The 19260-nt window shown below is 45.2% G+C and overlaps 1 protein-coding gene across 1 annotated transcript in view; it reads right to left on the bottom strand.

The window, feature by feature from the left end:
* The window catches only part of LOC109923738 (neuronal-specific septin-3-like), a 178881-nt gene that overhangs the window by 53681 nt on the left and 105940 nt on the right, over positions 1–19260 (bottom strand). The window contains exons 2-3 of the mRNA XM_048617344.1: positions 2313–2507; positions 916–1079 (exon numbers count right to left, since the gene is read on the bottom strand). Of these exons, the coding sequence (XP_048473301.1) occupies positions 916–1079; positions 2313–2507 (359 nt within the window). The remainder of the gene's footprint in view (positions 1–915; positions 1080–2312; positions 2508–19260) is intronic.

Below are 19260 nucleotides of genomic sequence, written 5' to 3'. Positions count from 1 at the left end.
ACACACAGATATCGCCTCAGCCTGTCACACACACACACACACACACACACACACACAGTAGCCTGTTACACATGCGTGCGCGCACACACACGAGAAGGTTTGATACATGACAGGGTGTGTAGTTTATACACTGCACATTATGAAAGCAAAGCTTCTGGATTTTGTCAACAAAAACAACTTGAGAAAGTGGGGAGTCCAGTTTATATCTGATTGTACTTTACTGAGATGTGTCTGTACTGAAGGATCTACAACTTCTAATTCCTGCCTTTTAAAGGAGGACGGAAATATGGACTAGAAATTCTGGATGTCTTGGGGAAAAATGTAGAATTTATTTCAACAACAAACAGAAAAACACTGAGCTGTTAGTTGTCACCCAAACCAGAAGGAAGATTAACCAAGATGACATAAAATGTAAAAACCAAAAGAACTGTGGATGCTGTAAATCAGAAACAAAAACAGAAGTTGCTGGAAAAGCTCAGCGGGTCTGGCAGCATCCATGAAGATAAAAAAATCAGAGTTAACGTTTTGGGTCCGGTGTCCCTTCCTCGGAACTGGTAAATGATATGTAATGTTTTTGCTTCAGATTGTTGAGGTTAGAGGGTGTGCCGTTGGAATTTGCTGTACTTTGGAATTATACTAGGAATGCATTTTTACAGAAACGAGTACTTTCTCAAAAAATTGTGAGAATAAATCAGGAATAAAACGCCAGGAAAACACTGCAGAGGGTTTCAATACTGTGACTTTACAGCGATTTCAGAATGAGTTCAAGGAGGTTTTCAAAGAAAGATTTGTCAAACAGCAGCGATCATTGCCCCTGTGTCTGATGTTCTAAGCATTCACAGGTCAAACTGACCTGAGTCGATGTTATATGACGATCATTTTTTTTTCAATCTCGGTTTATTTTTCATCGCTTGCAATTAGGAAGAAATACATACTGTAGGTGACCTCACCGTGACTAACTGTTCGGATCTCTACAGTTTTAGGGACCTTTTCTTCTCGATTTCTGCCGCAGGACTTCCGACTGACTTGAGATTTAAACAGCGTGTTCACCAGTGTCGACTTCCCCAGGCCACTCTGACCTACACACCGGGCACAAGGAGGTTAGCAGTTTAAAAACAAACAGCCGATTGCAAATAAATGCCAATATGGATTAATGTGATACATATCGGAGGGAGGAATAAGGAGATAGTGCTGGCGATGCTGTCAAAATGAGGGCAGCACAGTGGCTCAGTGGTTAGCGCTGCTGCCTCACAGTGCCAGGGACCAGGGTTCAATCCCAGCCTTGGGCAACTGTCTGTGTGGGGGTTGTATGTTCTCCCTGTGTCTGTATGGGTTACTGCTGGTTTCCTCCCACAGTCCAAAGATGTGCAGGCCACATGGATTGGACATGGCGCCCAGGGATGTGCAGGCTGGATGGATAAGCTGTGGGAAATGCAGGGTTAGAGGGAAGGGCGGGTGGGTCTGGGTGAGATGCTGTTGGGAGGGGTCAGTGTGGACTCGATGGGCCACATGGCCTCTTCCACACTGTAGGGGATTCTATGAAGTCAGGACAGTGATTGTAGGGTGTAGAGATTCCCAAATCATTTAGTGGTTCCAGTTATGAACAAGGCAATGCAAACAAAGCAGTGGGTTTGTCTTCCAGAAGAATAGAATCCCACCACAGAGAGATTAGGTTGTTGAATTCTTTGGTATCGTGATAATTAATAATGTTAAGAGGGGTAACATCTGTTGCTCAGATAAAGCACCCAGCTGGAGGTTAGCCTACACCAGAGAGGTATGTTATTAAAGGGGGACATTTACACGGAGCGGGGTGCGGTTGGAGTGCTAGATAGCAAGAAAACTGGCTCTAAAAGGATCCCTTCCCGAGCAGGCAATGAAACTCATCATTAAGATGGGGATGGCCTTAAAGGACACTTCAATACTCATTATTTTCATCTAACTAACCAATTACAACCACAATTCGTTTTAATCAAGTCCCACAATCTGAATTTCACTTGCGATGTCACCCTCATTCACCCATTAAGTTGACCTATAGAACACAGAAGGGGGTCCATTCCACCCATCGTATCTCTGCCAGCTCTTTCAAGACTAGTTAGTCCCTGCTCCCCCCAGCTTCTCTCCCACAGCCGTGCTTTCTTCAATAACTCCACTTCCAAAGTTTCTCTTGAGTTTTCTTCCCTTTCAGAATAGCTCAGTGCTCATTGGGAACATTCACTGCGTTAGGAATTCTGTCTACCCCCCCCAACCAGGTAAAGAGAGGGAAGTTTGGGAAGGGTTAAAGGCAGGGTTAAGTGCAATGTCTCGGTTCTCACCCACGACCATGATGTTAAAATCGAAACCAGTCTTCATGGTCTTCCTTCTCATCTGCTCGATGATGGTATCAATTCCCACATAGCCGAGTAGCTGGGAGCCCACAGCTGATGGTTTCATCGGAACGGCTGGCTTGGGTTTAGGATCCTGAACCACATCTGACATCCCGGTTCCCACCTTTTTATCCTCTTCCAAACCTATGGAAAAATTGGAAATTGTGTGAGTTCCATGCCTCCACGAGATTTTATTGATAATCCACAACCTTCTGTCATTCTGTTAGGAATAGAACCAAAGCTGCTTCGACTCTGAACAGGCCTCGGTTTCAAATAAAAACTGCGAATGCTGTAAATCAGGAACAAAAACAGAAGTTGCTGGAAAAGCTCAACAGGTCTGGCAGCATCTGTGAAGGAAAAAAATCAGAGTTAACGTTTCGGGTCCGGTGACCCTTCCTCAGAACGGTGACCCTTCCTTTTTTCAAAATCTCTGATTTCAACCCACCCTGTCTCTGTCACCTCCTCCAGCCCTTACAACCCCTCCCTATCTCTGTCACCTCCTCCAGCCCCATGTCTGTAACCTCCTCCAGCCCCTACACCCCCTCCCTATCTCTGTCACCTCCTCCAGCCCCATCTCTAACCACCCCCCAACCCCCCCCCCCCAGCCCCCACCCCCCCCTCCATCTCTAACCACCCTCCCCCAGGCCCTACACCCCGCTATCTCTAACCATCCCCCCCAGCCCCTACACCCCCATCTTCTCTAACACCCCCCAGCCCCACACCCCCCCCGAAGTCTTACTGAAATATAATATATTCAGAGGACATTCGATGGAGTGGAGGCTGAGAGGATGCTCCCGCTCAGTGGGGAAATCCATAACCAAGGCTCACAGTTTGGAAATAAGGGGCCTCCACGTTAAGGCAGATGGGAAGGAAATTCTTCTCTCTGAATTTTGTTATTCTGCTCCCCAGCGAGCAATGCAGGCTGGATCAGTGAATATAGTCAAGGTTGGGTTAGAGATATTGTTGATTGACAGGGCGATGGGGTAGAAAAGACAGGGAAGTAGGGTTCAGGATGAACTCAGATTAGCCATGATCTTCTCAGATGGTGGAGCAGACCGGGGTGTAGGGGTGGGGGCCGCGAGGTGGGGGGCTACAGTATGGCCTCCTCCTGCTCCTATTTTGTCTGGCCTTTAGACCTCTACCTCTCCCATTCCAGCCTCTTGCACATTGCAAATTTATTTCCATTTTTGGTGAGTCTTCAGACTGTATAAATTCTGGGATTACCTGCCTTAAACCTCTCTGCTTCCTCCATCAAATTCTTGCACCACTGTCCTCACAATCCCTTTAATTCATTCATCAGCTTTGGCCTGACATAGCTTCCTGCAAAGCAGCTTGGGACATTCCACTGTCCTGTATATTCCATGAGGCAGCATGATGGCTCAGTGGTTAGCACTGCTGCCTCATGGCGCCAGGGACCCGGGTTCGATTCCACCCTCGGGCAACTGACTGTGTGGAGTTTGCACATTCTCCCTGTGTCTGCGTGGGTTTCCTCTGGGAGCTCCGGTTTCCTCCCACAGTCCAAAGATGTGCAGGTGGATTGGCCGTGGGAAATGCAGAGTTATAGGGATGGGTCAGGGAGGGATGCTGTTTGGATGGTCGGTGTGGATTCAATGGGTCGAATGTCCTGCTTCCACACTGTAGGGATTCTATGATTAAACCCTCTACATCAATGTGGGTAGTTGTTGTAAATAGACTACTGTGTCTGCTGGGAGAGTAGTTCCCATTGTGCTTTTGTGGAATTCGATCTCTCTGCTCTTCAATGACTCAGTGCTTCAGAAGTAAGTGAAGGTGACAACAGGCCTTTAAAGCTGATTAAGTTCACTGACCCACTGCTACAGCTCACCCCACCAGAACCGGTGACGTGCCCCAGCAAATATCTAACCCAGAGATAACGCGGTGTAGAGCTGGATGAACACAGCAGGCCAAGCAGCATCAGAGGAGCAGGAAAGCTGACGTTTCGGGCCTAGACCCTCTTTTTCTCCAGCATCTGCAGTTCCTACTATCTCTGAAACACTTTCAGATTGATGTCTACATTTCCCTGTGACTCCCTCCCAGGCATGGCTCCCGTTATTCCGACAGTGACACCCTCCCAGATACAGCTCCCATTATTCCGAGAGTGACTCCCTCCCAGGCATTTTTCTGAAGAAGGGTCTAGGCCCGAAACGTCAGCTTTCCTGCTCCTCTGATGCTGCTTGGCCTGCTGTGTTCATCCAGCTCTACACCACGTTATCTCAGATTCTCCAGCATCTGCAGTTCCCACTATCTCTGAAAAGATATCTAACCCAGGCAGCAACTGAAATGGTCCAACATTCAACTCTACTATGACACCCTCGAAAGTATAGTTGGAATGTTAAAGACCCCTGCAGCTTCTGAAAAAATGAGATTATTATTGGGAGGCCATGTTGTGCCTGCGCAGGGCACTGGTTAGGACACTTTTGGAATATAGTGTTCAGTTCTAGTCTCCCTGCTATAGGAAAGATGTTGTGAAACTTGAAAGGGTTCAGAAAAGATTTAGAAGGATGTTGCCAGGATTGGAGAGTTTGACCTATAGGGAGAGGCTGAATAGACTGGGGCTATTTTCCCTGGAGCTTCGGGGACTGAGGAGTGTATGAACAGAGGCAGGTTTAGAGGAATAGGGGCCAAATGCTAGTGAATGGGACTAGATTAAGTTAGGATATGTGGTCAGCATGGATGAGTTGGATGAAGGGTCTGTTTCCTTATTATATGACTGTATGAATCTACGACTCATCCATGGGATGTGGGCATTGCTGCCAAAGGTGAGATTTGTTGGCTCCGTCCCTAATTGCCCTTGAACTGAGTGACAGCTAGACTACCTCAGAGGGGCAGTTAAGAGTCAATCACATAGCTGTTTCTACCGTTGCCAATTAAAACTCACTGCTTGCTGTCCTTTCATTTACAGGGGTCCTATAGATGACGTCCATGAATTTGCAGCGATTTCCAGTGCAAACAACTTTCATGTGAGCCGATGGAGGGGCTAGAAATCTCCAGCAGCAAATGGGACTGACGTTGAAATGTTCCACTCTGGTACATTCTGGGCTGTTGGACTCACAGACTGCCAGAACACCACAAAATGAAACTGATCAACATGTAGTCAGCAGACTGTGACTAAATACATCAGTGAGAGCACAGAGTGTTCCAATGTCCTCTGGCAGCAGAGCTGTAGGAACAGCTTTAAACAGTTGCCACTGGATGAGAGGGGAACAAGTCTCTTCCCCTCCCCCTGAAGCTTCATTACAAAGAGGAAAAGAAGCATTGCAAATGAATGGGAGGCACTGGGGGTGGGGGGGAGGTGAGGGGGCATAACTAGGAGGTGGTCACACCAAGCACAAAGGAGTATGATAGGCTGGAAAGCAGGGCAAGGGAAGGTATCGGCTGGTTTGATTTGTAAACTTGCTAAGATTGCTGTTTTCCGACTCACCAGATCTGAAGAGCAATTCGTCTCAGGCAGATCGCCAAGTGGAGGAGTCCAACATAATCGTGCACCCTGCGTAACGCTGCACATGGCTCACCACGTTCCAATCACTCTCTGTTGCACAGCTCTCTGCCTGCCTCACTCTTATCTTTTTCCCAGACGACCGCAAGCCCACGTTCCGAGGAATGGCACTGTTTTCTACCCTTTTGTGGCATCATTCGCAAGGCCTGCATTTATTACCCTGCCCTAATTGCCACTTGAGGGAGTGGCTTTGCTGGGCCATTTCAGAGGGCTAAGTTTGGAGTTAAGCACCTTACTGTGGTTCAGGAGTCACGTGTAGGGCAGACCAGGTCAGGAGAGCAGTTTGCCCCTGTAAGGGGCATTAGTGAACAAGATTTTTTTTTAATGACAATACCAGATTTATTTAATTGAATTCAAACTCAGAGTTAAAGAGGCATAAAGCACAGAACCAGGCCCTTCGGCCCAACTCATCCATGCCAACCAGGTTTCCTAAACTGAACTAGTCTCATTTGCCTGTGTTTGGCCCATATCCCTCTAAACCTTTCCCATCCGTGTACCTGTCCAAATGAGTTTTGAATATTGTAACTGTACCTGCATCTACCACTTCCTCTGGCAGCTCATTCTGCCCTCTGTGTGCAAAATTTGCCCCCTCAGTTCTCTTTATAATCTTTCCTGTCTCACCTTAAACCCATGCCCTCTAGTTTTAGAATCTCCTACCCTGAGGAATTGGCTGCTCAACTTATCTATGCCCATCATTTTATAAAACTCTATAAAGTCACCCATCAGCCTCCTATGCTCCGGGAACATAACCCCAGCCTATCTATCCTCTCCACTATTTGTCAAGATGGGATTCAAACCCATGCCCCTAATTATTAGCCTGGCCCTCTGGATAACTAGGCCAGAATTAATGGCATTGATCACTCTTAGCATCTATTTATCCATACTGCTCTGAATCCCGATTGCACCCCATCAACACTGATAACACTTGAAATAACTCCACAGAGACCGGGTATCCTGTCACCCTTTATTTACACATGAAGAGTCCTTGACACTGATCCAGCTCCCTCAGAGCCAGCTCTCAGAATGTCTGACATTTCTGTTTATACCTATCAGCCAGGGCTCCCTGATTGGACCAGATTAATAGCCCCAATCAGGGAAATCCTATGAGGTCCACCCGACTGATCTCATTACAATCACTGCAAAACCATTGCAGTGACATACTCTTAAAACATGAACAGATACAGGAAATAATTTAAAGGGTTAAATTTATAGATAGGGGAGGTGGTGGCATAGTGGTAGCTGGGCTAGTAATCCAGCTTAATGTTCTAGGGACATGGATTCGAATCTCACCATGACAGATGGTGAAATTTGAATTCACTAAAATCTGGAACAAAGAGTGAGACTCATAGGGACCATACAAACTTGGTCATAAAAAATGCCCATCTGGTTCACCAAGGTCCTGGCGCTGCCATCTGCATGTGACTCCAGACTCATAGCAACGTGGTTGATTCTGAACTGCTCATGGTAATAGGGAAGGGCAACAAATCCTGGCCTCACCAGCAGTGCCCAGATGCCCATGAAGGATTTTTAAAAAAAAGTCTAGAATATAAAAGAGGGAAGAAGTTGTGTTTTAAATTATAGAAATCCCCAGTTAGGCTGCACCAACCCTTTATCAAAGAGAGATGAAATGATTCCTGAATTCCAGGAATCTAGTTAAACTACCAGGAGAGAGGAGTCAGTCTAGTATGGTATTCCGTGGGGTTTTATTGACGTTTTTAAGATATTAACGAGGTAATAAATGGAGAGAAATTATTTCTATATGTTACAGAGTATGGGTTAGGGGTAGAAGCTAAATATTAGAGCCAGACTTTTCAGGAGCAAAATGAGAATCACTTCTAGACACAACTGTGTTCTGCAAACAGCAATTGACACTAAATAATAATTAACTTGAAAATAAAGATTGAGAGGCTTATACTAATTAAACTTCTTTAGGAGCTTCCATATAAAGAATATGGTAAAAATGTGGCCAAGCAGAAGGTGAGGTATTGGTGTTTGAGTATAGAGGTAGGACACCACTGTAATGTCACTGCAAACTGAGGGTTCTTGTAGCACAGCGGCAGTGTCCCTACCTCTGGGCCAGAAGGTCCAAGTCAGTTTCCTCCTTCTTCATGTATTGTAACATGCCTGAATGGGTTGATTAAAAAATATTTATCATTGAAAACTGTAACATCTGGTCTCCTCTTCCTATGTTCTATAGGAGACATACGACCTTCTTGTTACTGAGACACAACTGCATCGTTATTGAGGAACAACTTTACTGACACTGAGACACAGCCTCATCCTTACTGAGATGGAACTTCACTGTTGCTGACACAAATCTCTTCGTTACTGAGACTCAACCTCATCCTTACTGAGACACAGCCTCATCATTACTGAGCCATAACCTGATATTACTATGACATAGACTGTTTAACACGGAGACAGAACCTCATTGTTACTGAGATACAACCTGATATTACTGAGTCACAGGGTCTTTAATAGTGAGACGTAACTTCACCTTTACTGAGACACACCTTCATCGTTATTGAATTACAATCTCATTGTTACTGAGACACAACCTGATCTTACTGAGACACACATGATCTTACTGAGACATAATCTGATTGAAACAGTCTCACTGAGACAGAGCCTGATCATTATAATAAAGTGATTTGAAAATGATGATGAGAATTTTAAACGGAACAGTTTAGGGCAGGCTGAAACCAGTCGCGATCAAAGGGGATGAGAATGATGGGTGGGGCCAGGGGAGTTACTCAGCAACATTGGATGTGGATGTCAGTAAGTGTGAAATGTTGCAGTTTGTGCCGTGTGAAATGTAGGAGCCCAGCAAATGTGAAATTTGAATATAGAATCCCTACAGTGCGGAAGCAGGCTATTTGGCACATCGAGTCCACAATGACCCTCTGAACAGCATCCCACCCAGATCCATCCCCCCCTACCCTATAACCCTGCATTTCCCACAGCCAATCTACCTAACCTCCGCATCTTTGGACTGTGGGAGGAAACGTATGCAGACAACATGCAAACTCCATACAGACAGTCATCTAAGACTGGAAGTGAACCTGGGTCCCTGGCACTGTGAGGCATCCATGCTAACCACTGAGCCACCCATGGAGAAAATGGGAGACATCCTTTCAACGTTCGTCCCGTCAAGTCCCTCCATAATCTTAGTTTCCTACTAAACTCACCTCTCATTCTCTTAAACACCAATGAGTCCTTGATTACGTTCTAAAATCACGAATACTAATGCAAATACAATTTCTCCATTTCCTATAAGGTAAAATGTGATGTCACTTCATCTGGGCAATCTTTTATGTCCTGGGTGTTATTTTGTTCTTTATGTTCATTGGTTCCAACAGTTCAATGGGGCCTGACTTGTTATCAGTAGAAATGCAGTCTTTAACCTGGTGAGATGCAGCAATTGTGACACCTCTACAGTCATGTTGTCAATTCATCTCTCAGTCAGCAATGAACAAGACCATCGGGCAAACTCTCACAACCGTATTAAACAAAACAGTCCAAAACAAAAACCCATAAAATGAAGGAGCAGAAGTAGGCCATTCAGCCCATTGAGTCTGCTGTGCCATTCAATGAGATCATGGCTCATCTGATAATCCTCAACTCCACTTTCTTGCCTTTTCCCCACAACCCTCTATTCCTTTACTGATTAAAAATCTGTCTCTCTCAGCCTTGAATACACTGAGCGTCCCAGCCTTGGTGGTAAAGATTTTGACAGATTCACAACCCTCTGAGAGAAGACAATCCTCCTCATCTCTGTCTTAATTGGATGATACCTTATTCTGAGATTATTTCCTCTGATCCTAAACCCTCACACAAGGGGAAATCACCTGTTCGCATCCACCCTGCCATTAAGGTTTCAAATAAGGTTGCCCACCATTTCTCTAAACTCCAGTGAGTACAAGGCTAACATACTCAATCTCTCCTCCTAAGACAATGCCTCCATTTCTTTCTACAGGGGAGGTGATAACCTAGTGGTGTTATCTCTGCCCTGTTAATCAGAGGCCCAGGTAATGTTTGGGCAAGGATCTCATCACTTTTGGAGAGGTCCTGCAGAATCTCAGTTAGAGACCCATTGCTCCCGTATCATAAATTCTGAGGTTATGGTGGGAAAATGGGAGAAGCTCCAGTGAAATGTTAACCCAGGATTGCAGCCATCCAACCAGATGATTCCCCCACGAAGGTGTAGCTTCATCGTTGAGGTCTTAAGGTTCTTCGTTTGGGAACAGTGACACCATGTGAGCATTGGCAGGCCCACAGTTTATGTCAGGAACATACGCATCAATAAATATCAGCAGGCAGGGCAGCTAGGTAGAACCACTAGGGCGGTGAGGTGGCTCAGCGGTTAGCACCGCTGCCTCACAGTACCAGGGACACGGGTTCAATTCCACTCTTTGGCGACTGTGTGGAGTTTGCACATTCTCCCCGTGTCTGTGTGGGTTTCCTCCAGGTGCTCTGGTTTCCTCCCACAGTCCAAAGATGTGCAGGTTGGGCAGATTGGTCATGGGAAATGCAGGCTTACAAGTGTGCGTCTGGGTGGGATGCTGCTTTGAGGGTTGGTGTGGGCTGAATGGTCTGCTTCCACACAGTAGGGATTCTAAAGCTAAACCACTTTTTATCATTAGGATCAGAGATAGTAGGAACTGCAGATGCTGGAGAATCTGAGATAACAAGGTGTAGAGCTGGATGAACACAGCAGGCCAAGCAGCATCAGAGGAGCAGGAAGGCTGAAGTTTCAGGTCTGGACCCTTCTTCAGAAGAAGATTCTTTAGAAGATTTCTGAAGAAGGGTCCCGACCCGAAAAGTCAACTTTCCTGCTCCTCTAATGCTGCCTAGCCTGCTGTGTTCATCCAGCTCTAGACCTTGTTATCATTAGGATAGCCTTTTTAAAACAGAGAGTGTTACAAGTGGGAAGTTTTTCAAATATTCAGATAAAATATATTTTAAACGTGGAGTTGTACTAAGAAAGAGATATAAAAGGGACCAAAGGAGCAACTTTTTCACACAGAGGGTGGTGCATTTATGAAACAAGCTGCTAGAGGAAGTGGTGGAGGCTGGTATGATTACAACATTTAAAAGGCATTTGGACAGATACATGGATAGGAAAGGGTTTAGAGGGGTATGGGCCAAAAACAGGCAGATGGGACTAGTTCAATTTGGGAAACCTGGTCAGCATGGACCAGTTGGGCCAAAGGGCCTGTTTCCATGCTGTATGACTCTATGGCATCTTTAAAGGGGCAATCTTTCCATTGAGAACCCTGTGATTCACATGAGTGTTAAAACTGAGAACATACAATAACAAACAGCAAAATATAATAACACTCAAGGATATGGGACAAGTGCAGGAAACTGGAACTCACAAACCTTTTGTGGTAGTTATATTGGCACAGATTTGATGGGCCGAAAGGTCTTTTCTGCACTCTGTGACTCTATAATAGACCTGTAACCATATTTGGACTCTGAGGGAAATGTATCAAGCAGCCCTCAACGTAGGACAGTAGAATATATTTTCTAGCAATCTAGGGGTGGCACAGTGGCTCAGTGGTACTCTCTTCTGCCTCCCTGTGCCAGGGACCCGGGTTCGATTCCACCCTCGGGCGACCGTGTGGAGTTTGCACATTCTCCCCATATCTGCGTGGGTTTCCTCCGGGTGCTCTAGTTTCCTCCCACAGTCCAAAGATATGCAGGTTAGTGTGGATTGGCCGTGCTAAATTGTCCATAGTGTTCAGAGATTATGCAGACTAGGTGGGCTTTCCATGGTAAATGCAGGGTGAGGGTGGGTTTGGGTGGGATGCTCTTTGGACAGTCAGTGTGGACTTGATGGGCCGAATGGCCTGTTTCCACACTGGAGGGATTCTATATGTTTGTGCTTAAGCTGCTCTACAAAGTCCAAAATGGGCTTGTTTTTGCAGTGATGGGTATCCTTACTGCTGTCATACTTTGCATCGGAAGGGAGGAAGGTGCAGTATCCCAGCCCAGGCACTGGGGTAGGGAGTCACATGGAGAAGGAGCAGGGCTGTTGGTGATGAGAGCACCCCTCAGCAGTGTCCTGCCTTCAATGGGGGCGATTTGCAGAATCAATCTGTTATCGAGTAGTGCCCGTTGGTGTTCAGCTGCCCACCGATGGGGTTCCCTATCCCCGCTGCAATCACAGATTTTCCCATCCTTTGTCAGTCACTTTGAGAGATGCTGAGACAGCCCATAATTACTGTACAAATGCCATCTGCCCATTGTAGACAAAGCTTTCAAATTAGCAACAGACTGTGAGCAGTGACGATAGTCTCTATTATACATAATGTATAATAATATAGACTTTTGCTTCCTGAAACACAATTTTAAAAATCGTAATGTGAAGATTACAAGCCCCAAATAGTTCATTATTAAATATCATTTATTTTCAGAGCAAGATTTGTCTTTCTCTCTCTTTCTCGAGCAAGGAGACATTTCACTGAGCAAATGAAATAGCTGCTTAGGGAAAATATTACACTACAACACCCTCCATGAAAGTCAGATTTGATAACTGAGAGATGCAAGCCAAACGGAATATACACCCAGAACCAGCAGGCGAGGCAGAGAGAGCGTGAGAAAGAAATGGAGGAAAAATGCTTACCTTTCCACATCTAGGAACGCTGCTCACACCTACAAAGGTTTCCCTGTGTGTGTTTCTTCTTCAAAAACAATATTGCCTTCCTGCTGTCCAAACCTTTCAGATATTATATCGACATAAACCTGATATTATATTGTTGTGTTTCCTGGACCACAACAGATGATGTCTGACACTGGTGTTCACGTGACCAGAATATTAATTGATTCTGGCTCTGTCCTTACATCTCTCTCTGTACCTTCCCCTCCCCTCCCTTCCCTTCAGAGACACCGACTCCCTGGAACAGATGAGACCCCCAGCCTGATTCTGTGGTGAATGAGCAGACTCAGCACACAACAGGAGCTGGGCCAGCCTCCCTGATGCTGTATCATTCAGGAGTGAGCCGTAGTTTCCAGGCATCATTAACTCTCCATGCTCAGTATCCATGCTGCAATTTTTCCTCTCTCCCCCTTCCATGCACAACATTAGGCGTTACTGCGGTGGTGAATGCTTTCTCATCTCCCCCTGAAGACAGCTTCCCATCTCCTACTGGGGCTGAGGCCACTCTCTCAGCTCAGATCATCAGCAGGCTATTTGACTGTTGTGGCATCACCCAATGCCCCCTTCCCTCCAGATGCCACTGGGGAAGCAGTTGGGGGTTCCCTGCGTAATGTCAGATAGCAACAATTCCTTTGCTCTTTCATGGGTGGCTCAGTGGTTAGCACTGCTGCCTCATGGCACCAGGGACTCGGGTTCGATTCCATCCTCGGGTGACTGTCTGTGTGGCGTTTGCACATTCTCCCCGTGTCTGCGTGGGTTTCCTTCGGGTGCTCCGGTTTCCTCCCACAGTCCAAAGATGTGTGGGTTAGCCGGGTTAGCCATGGGAAATGCAGGGTTAAAGGGATAGGGTAGGGAGGTGGATCTGGATGGGACGCTCTTCGGAAGGTTGACGCAGACTCAATGGGCTGAATGGTCGGCTTCCACATTGTAGGGATACTACAATTCTCAGTACTTTAGTGTTGACAAATTCAACCTCACGGTGCTCTCTGAAGCAATAAACAATTAGTGTCAGCAGGAAAACACTCATTTATACTGTTTTTCCAGCCTGCTTCATACCCAACTCAGTCCTACTGAGATGTGATCACGGGGCGTTACCAATTTTTACATAGCAAGGTTCCACAGCTGACAATGAGGTGAATTAACCCTTTGTTTTATTTTACAAGGGTGTTGGTTGAGGCATCCGTAATGAGGACAATGTTCCGGACCTCCTTCAACTGGTGCTAAGGATTTTTTCAGGACACAAAGCCAACCCTCCATCACATTGTGCCACCTGGAATACCTCAGGTGGCGCCTTCAGAGCTCTCTAACAATGAAATACCAGTCAGGATTCCGTGATCTGAGAGGTTTTTATTTTAAAACCATTCACAGGATGTTGGCGTCACTGGCTGGGCAGTAGTTATTGGCCATCACTGTTTGCCCAGAAGGCAGTTCAAAGTCAACCACATTGGCTGTGGGTATGGAGTTACATGTAGCCCATTTCCTTCTCTAAAGGGCATCAATGAACAAGATGGCTTTTCCTGACAATCAGCAACGGATTCCTGGACATCATTAGACTCTTAATTCCAGATTTTATTTTAAACTGAATTCAAGTTCCAGTGGTGGGATTTGAATCCAGGTGCCCAGCACATTGCCTAGATCTCTGAGTTAGCAGTCCAGCAATAATACCACTTGGCCATCACCTCCCCCAGTGTGGGGGACCTCAATCCCCAACCTTTACTACCCCCTAAATCATGATCAGTACATAATGTTGCTGCTGCCTGAGTCACCTAGTTATTACATACTGGCCAGGTTCTGAGTCAGACATTACAGTCAACATCTCTTACAGAGAAAACAAGAAGCAGCCTCTGTAGATTAATGAGATTGCAGAGTACACAGCAATGTATCAGTGACAGCGATAGTCATATACTAGAGCCTGTGAAGAGCGAAGGAACAGTACATTCCATACTCAGTATAGAATGTGTTCTTGTGTTAATAAAAGGAATTTGCTGTAATCTTCTTCATTTCTGAAGAAGGGTCTAGGCCCGAAACATCAGCCTTCCTGCTGCTCTGATGCTGCTTGGCCTGCTGTGTTCATCCAGCTCTACACCTTGTTATCTCTGATTCTCCAGCATCGGCAGTTCCTACTATCGCTGTAATCTACAACAGTTAAAGTATAGTCTCTCTTAGACAGAAGAAATTTTCCTAATATTTACACAAATTATCTGATGTAATATAGCTGATTTACATATATTTTTTAATATCATTTATCTTAGGTTTGGGTTTTTTATGTGTCTGAAGATGATAATTATTTGTAAGTATTTCTGTAGCCATGATGATTCCTTTTACAACAGTTTGTGAGATCTTCTTTGGCAGCACCAATGTGTTTTTTGGATATTTTACAACAAAGCAAGGCAAACTGTTAATCTTTAAGGTCCATAGAAGTTTCTAGACTTAGTTTGTTTTAAGCTTAGGGAAACACCCATAACTTTGAGGGAGAGAATTCTTTTAAAAGTTTTGGGGCAGATTGTAAAGTCCTTCAGTTGAGATGGTTGTATGGAACAGTACTTCTGAGAAAGGGAGAATATAGTGAAAGTGGATTACCTTAGAGTAAGGAGTTACTGACAGTCTCAAACCAGAAGTGTTGGGATAAAACCTTAATGAGATTACTAGAAGCTGAGCATGTTCTATGTCATTTGTAAGATAGCTCCAGGATGAATCAATCAGTCGCTTTCCAGTCCAGGAGTTAAAGTCCCAATTACTTTAAGCCTATTGTGTTGTAATGAAGAGATTTTTATTTCTGCAGTGTGAGTACTTTACAAGGGGCCCTCTTGAATACTGTACCATGGGTTTTGTTTGCAAAGTGCAAATATATCTTTCAGAATTAACGGCATTATGCCATTAGTGTGTTTAAAATCTTTGAATCTGTGTTATAGGTTAATAGAGCGGTTTATTCAATTTTTATTGCCATTTCATTTGGTAAATAAATTCCTGTTCTATTTTTAAAACAAAATCTGCAACAGTGTGCTTATGTTTTAGTGAGAGACCACCGTGTTAAAAGCAAACCAAAACAAAATATAAACCAAAAGAACTGTGGATGCTGTAAATCAGGAACAAAAACAAAAGTTGCTGGAAAAGCTCAGCAGGTCTGACGGTTCTGAGGAAGGCATTTTGTGGAAGGGTCACTGGACCCGAAACGTTAACTCTGATTTCTTTTCCTTTGCAAAACAAAACATGATCCATCAAACCAGATTTCAGTCTGAGATCTGACTGGTCCAGTAGTAACGTGGAAGGCACATCCAAATTGGAACCAAAAATGGAACCAGACTACAATCCACGCTCAGTCTGAAACTTGTCCCAAGGAAAATCGCTCACTGCATTCTATCAGTCCCAGTGAGTGGCGTTGAGAGTTCTGCCTCCAGTTCTGCAGCTTGCAACAGAGCAGTTACACAGATGCAGAATGATATCTGTTGCGTCACTACACGTTCTGTTTCCATCTGCATATCTGACCCCTCACCATCACTGCCTCCCCCTATTTCCAAACTTAGAGTCATACCGTCATACAGCATGGAAACAGACCCTTCAGTCCAACTTGTCCATGTTGACCAGGTATCCTAAATTAATCTAGTCCCATTTGCCTGTGCTTGGCCCATATCCCTCTAAACGTTTCCTGTCATGTACCTGCCCAAACATCTGTTAAATGTTGTAACTGTACCTGCCTCTATTCGCTTAATAAAATCCCCTGCAAGTAAAACACACACCACAGGATAATAAATTGTCAACGCAAAGACCAAAGCTGGTATTGGAATTTGTAATCCTCTGTTTTGCTTCCTTTCCAAGACACATTATTCTCATTTTGCCATCCAATAGCGTCAAGAGCTGTCAGAATTTTTGGCATCGCCACCTAACCCTAAGCTTATTCCAAAGCACAAATTACTGCATTGCATCCAGGTTCCCATGCCCTTCTGCAATGATTTGAGTTAAAATAAGGTGGAGGATTAAATTTTTATTGCATGTTACAGAACAGATGACCATTTGGCCCATTGTGTCTGTTCTGGCAAGAGCTATTCAATTAGTTCAACTCCTCTGTTCTGCCACCATAGCCTTTTATATTTATATTTTTATTTTCTTAAATACTTATCCAATTTCCCTGTGAAAGTTACTATCAAGTCTATTCATTTCAGGCAATGCATTCCAAGTCGTTTTACCTTAACTTTGTGAAAAATGATTCTCATCGTCCCTAATCGTACCCACATTAGCCCCTCACTCCAACAGCTATAACCTCCGATTATTGTTACTTTAAATGTATATCATCCTGAATTTGTTCAATGTTCCAGTCACAGTGGCTTCAGTCAGTAAGTGTTGACCCTGTACACTTGCCTGTCCTTCCCCTCAATACCATTCCCCCCTTCCATTGCCTACACTGACTCAGTGTCTGATCCATTAACCCTTGGCTCACCACGTTCCCCACTGACCTGTCCTGGTTAAGTGAATTGAATTGATAACCCAACTCTTCACTAAATCCACCAGAAGCACCCCCTTGCTATCTCCACTTTCCTTCTGCAGCTAAATAGAATGCCGCACTCCCTTCCATTTCCTCCCACAGTAATCCTGCCTCAGTCAGTTCACTTCCCACTCCATTCTTATGGTCTCGGCATCTGCCTCCCCCATTTTAGTTTCACTTCGACCAACATCCAAAGCTCTTTATAAACACAGCCCTTGTTCTGCCCCTCCCACATTCCACTTCTCCTTTTCCATCAATTTCTCTCTGTTCCTTTGCCTTTTACAGTGCAGCCTGTAACCAAGACTGCATTGAATGGCAGAGCATTGAGTCATAGAAATGTACAGCACGGAAACAGACCCTTCGGTCCAACTTGTCCATGCCAACCAGGTATTATATATTAATCTAGTCCCATTTGTCAACATTTGGCCCATAACTCCCTAAATCTTTCCTATTCATATACCCATCCAGATGCCTTTTAAATGTTATATCAGCCTCCACCATTTCCTTTGGCAGCTCATTCCATACACACAACACCCTCTGTGTGAAAAAAGTTGCCCCTTCGGTCCTTTTAAATCTTTCCCCTCTCACCTTAAATCCATGCCCTCTAATTTCCCTGGGGAAAAGACCTTGTCTATTTACCCAATCCATGCCATTCATGATTTTATAAACTTCTATAAGGTCATCCCTCAGGCTCCAGGGAAAATAGCCCCAGCCTATTCAGCCTCTCCCTATAGCTCCAAATCTCCAACCCTTTCAAGTTTAACAACAGCTTTCCTATAGCAGGGAGACCAAAAATGGCCTAACCAATGTCCCGTACGGCCACATCATGACCTCCCAACTCCTGTATGCAATGCACTAACCAATAAAGGCTGAAGGGGCTGAATTTCCCACTCATGCTCCTGGTTCTTATGCTCTAAAATTCGTAATCCAGAAGATCAGGTTCATAGTCTGGCTGCAATGGGTTCAAATCCCACAAAGTGGTCGTAAAATTTGGAATACATTAAAAATTCTGGAATTGAAAACTAGAATTGAAAGACAGTGGCAACTCTTATCGACAATTATTAAAATCTCATTGGGTTCATGGATACTTTTTACTCTGAAGAAAATCTGCCTGGTCTGGCCTACACGTGACTCCAGACCCACAACAATATGGTTAACCCTTAACTGCCCTCCGAAATGGCCTAGCAAGCCACTCAGTTCAAAGGCGGCTTTAAGATGAGCAACAAAACAAAAACCCTTACCTCACACGCAAGTAGCATTTTTTTTTTAGAGCAGCACAATTTTTAAAATAAAAAGAGTTTCATACTCACGCCCTGAATGTCTGGACCCGTCACTGTTGCGAGAGCTCTGTCAGACTCACGAACTGACATTAATCCGTGACGTTCGCACGCTCAGTATCTTTCCCCTAATTGGCCTGTTGCCTCAACATCAGAGAAACACACGGCACATGGTGAGGACTGATAAGGAATTGCTGACGGTTGTGCATTAGAAGCCCCGTGCCCTACACGTTGCAGGCCATGTTGCCGGCTTACGACACAACTCGCTTCCCAGAAGCAACCAGTGGTTGCCCTTCCCAAAAACCTTTGCAGTGTGGTGGCTATGTTTATCGCCAAGGGGAGTTTGGGTCCTGCCCCTCCAATGAGGCCTCCACACTTTCCTCTCCCCTCAAAAGCGAGGAAAGAAAGTGAGAGATTTGCAGCAGTTAACCCACTGCATAGCAAGTAAAGATTCTGATTAAGCAGTTGACCAGAGAGTTGACAACCCAAAGTTAAACAAAGCTGTGTCTTTCTTCAGATTGGCCACAGATGAGGCCTAGTCCATGACTTATTTGTAATTCTACTGCCTTCCATTCTTGTCATCATTTCCCATGATGACCCTGTGAAATTCTTTCAGGAATTACTTTCAGGAAGGAATACTTGGGGACTTGGGCAGTGAAGGGGTGGCACAAGGCATGCCTGGGGCATTCGACAGTGAGGAGGGATGCACAAGGCATGCCTGGGGCCTTGGACAGTGAGGAGGGAGGCACAAGTCATGCCTGGGGCCTTGGACAGTGAGCAGGGAGGCACAAGGCATGCCTGGGGACTGGGGACTGGGGCCTGGGGCCTTGGGACTTGGGCAGTGAGGAGGGAGGCACAGGCATGCCTGGGGCCTTGGGCCTTGGACAGTGAGGAGGGAGGCACAAGGCATGATTGGGGCTTGGACAGTGAGGAGGGAGGCACAAGGCATGCCTGGGGCCTTGGAC

The sequence above is a fragment of the Rhincodon typus genome, chromosome 37 (assembly GCF_021869965.1).
Source record: "Rhincodon typus isolate 14 chromosome 37, sRhiTyp1.1, whole genome shotgun sequence".
NCBI classification, from domain to species: Eukaryota; Metazoa; Chordata; class Chondrichthyes; order Orectolobiformes; family Rhincodontidae; genus Rhincodon; species Rhincodon typus.
The sequence above is the reverse complement of the archived record's forward strand: the minus strand, read 5'-3'. Positions and strand labels throughout refer to the sequence as shown.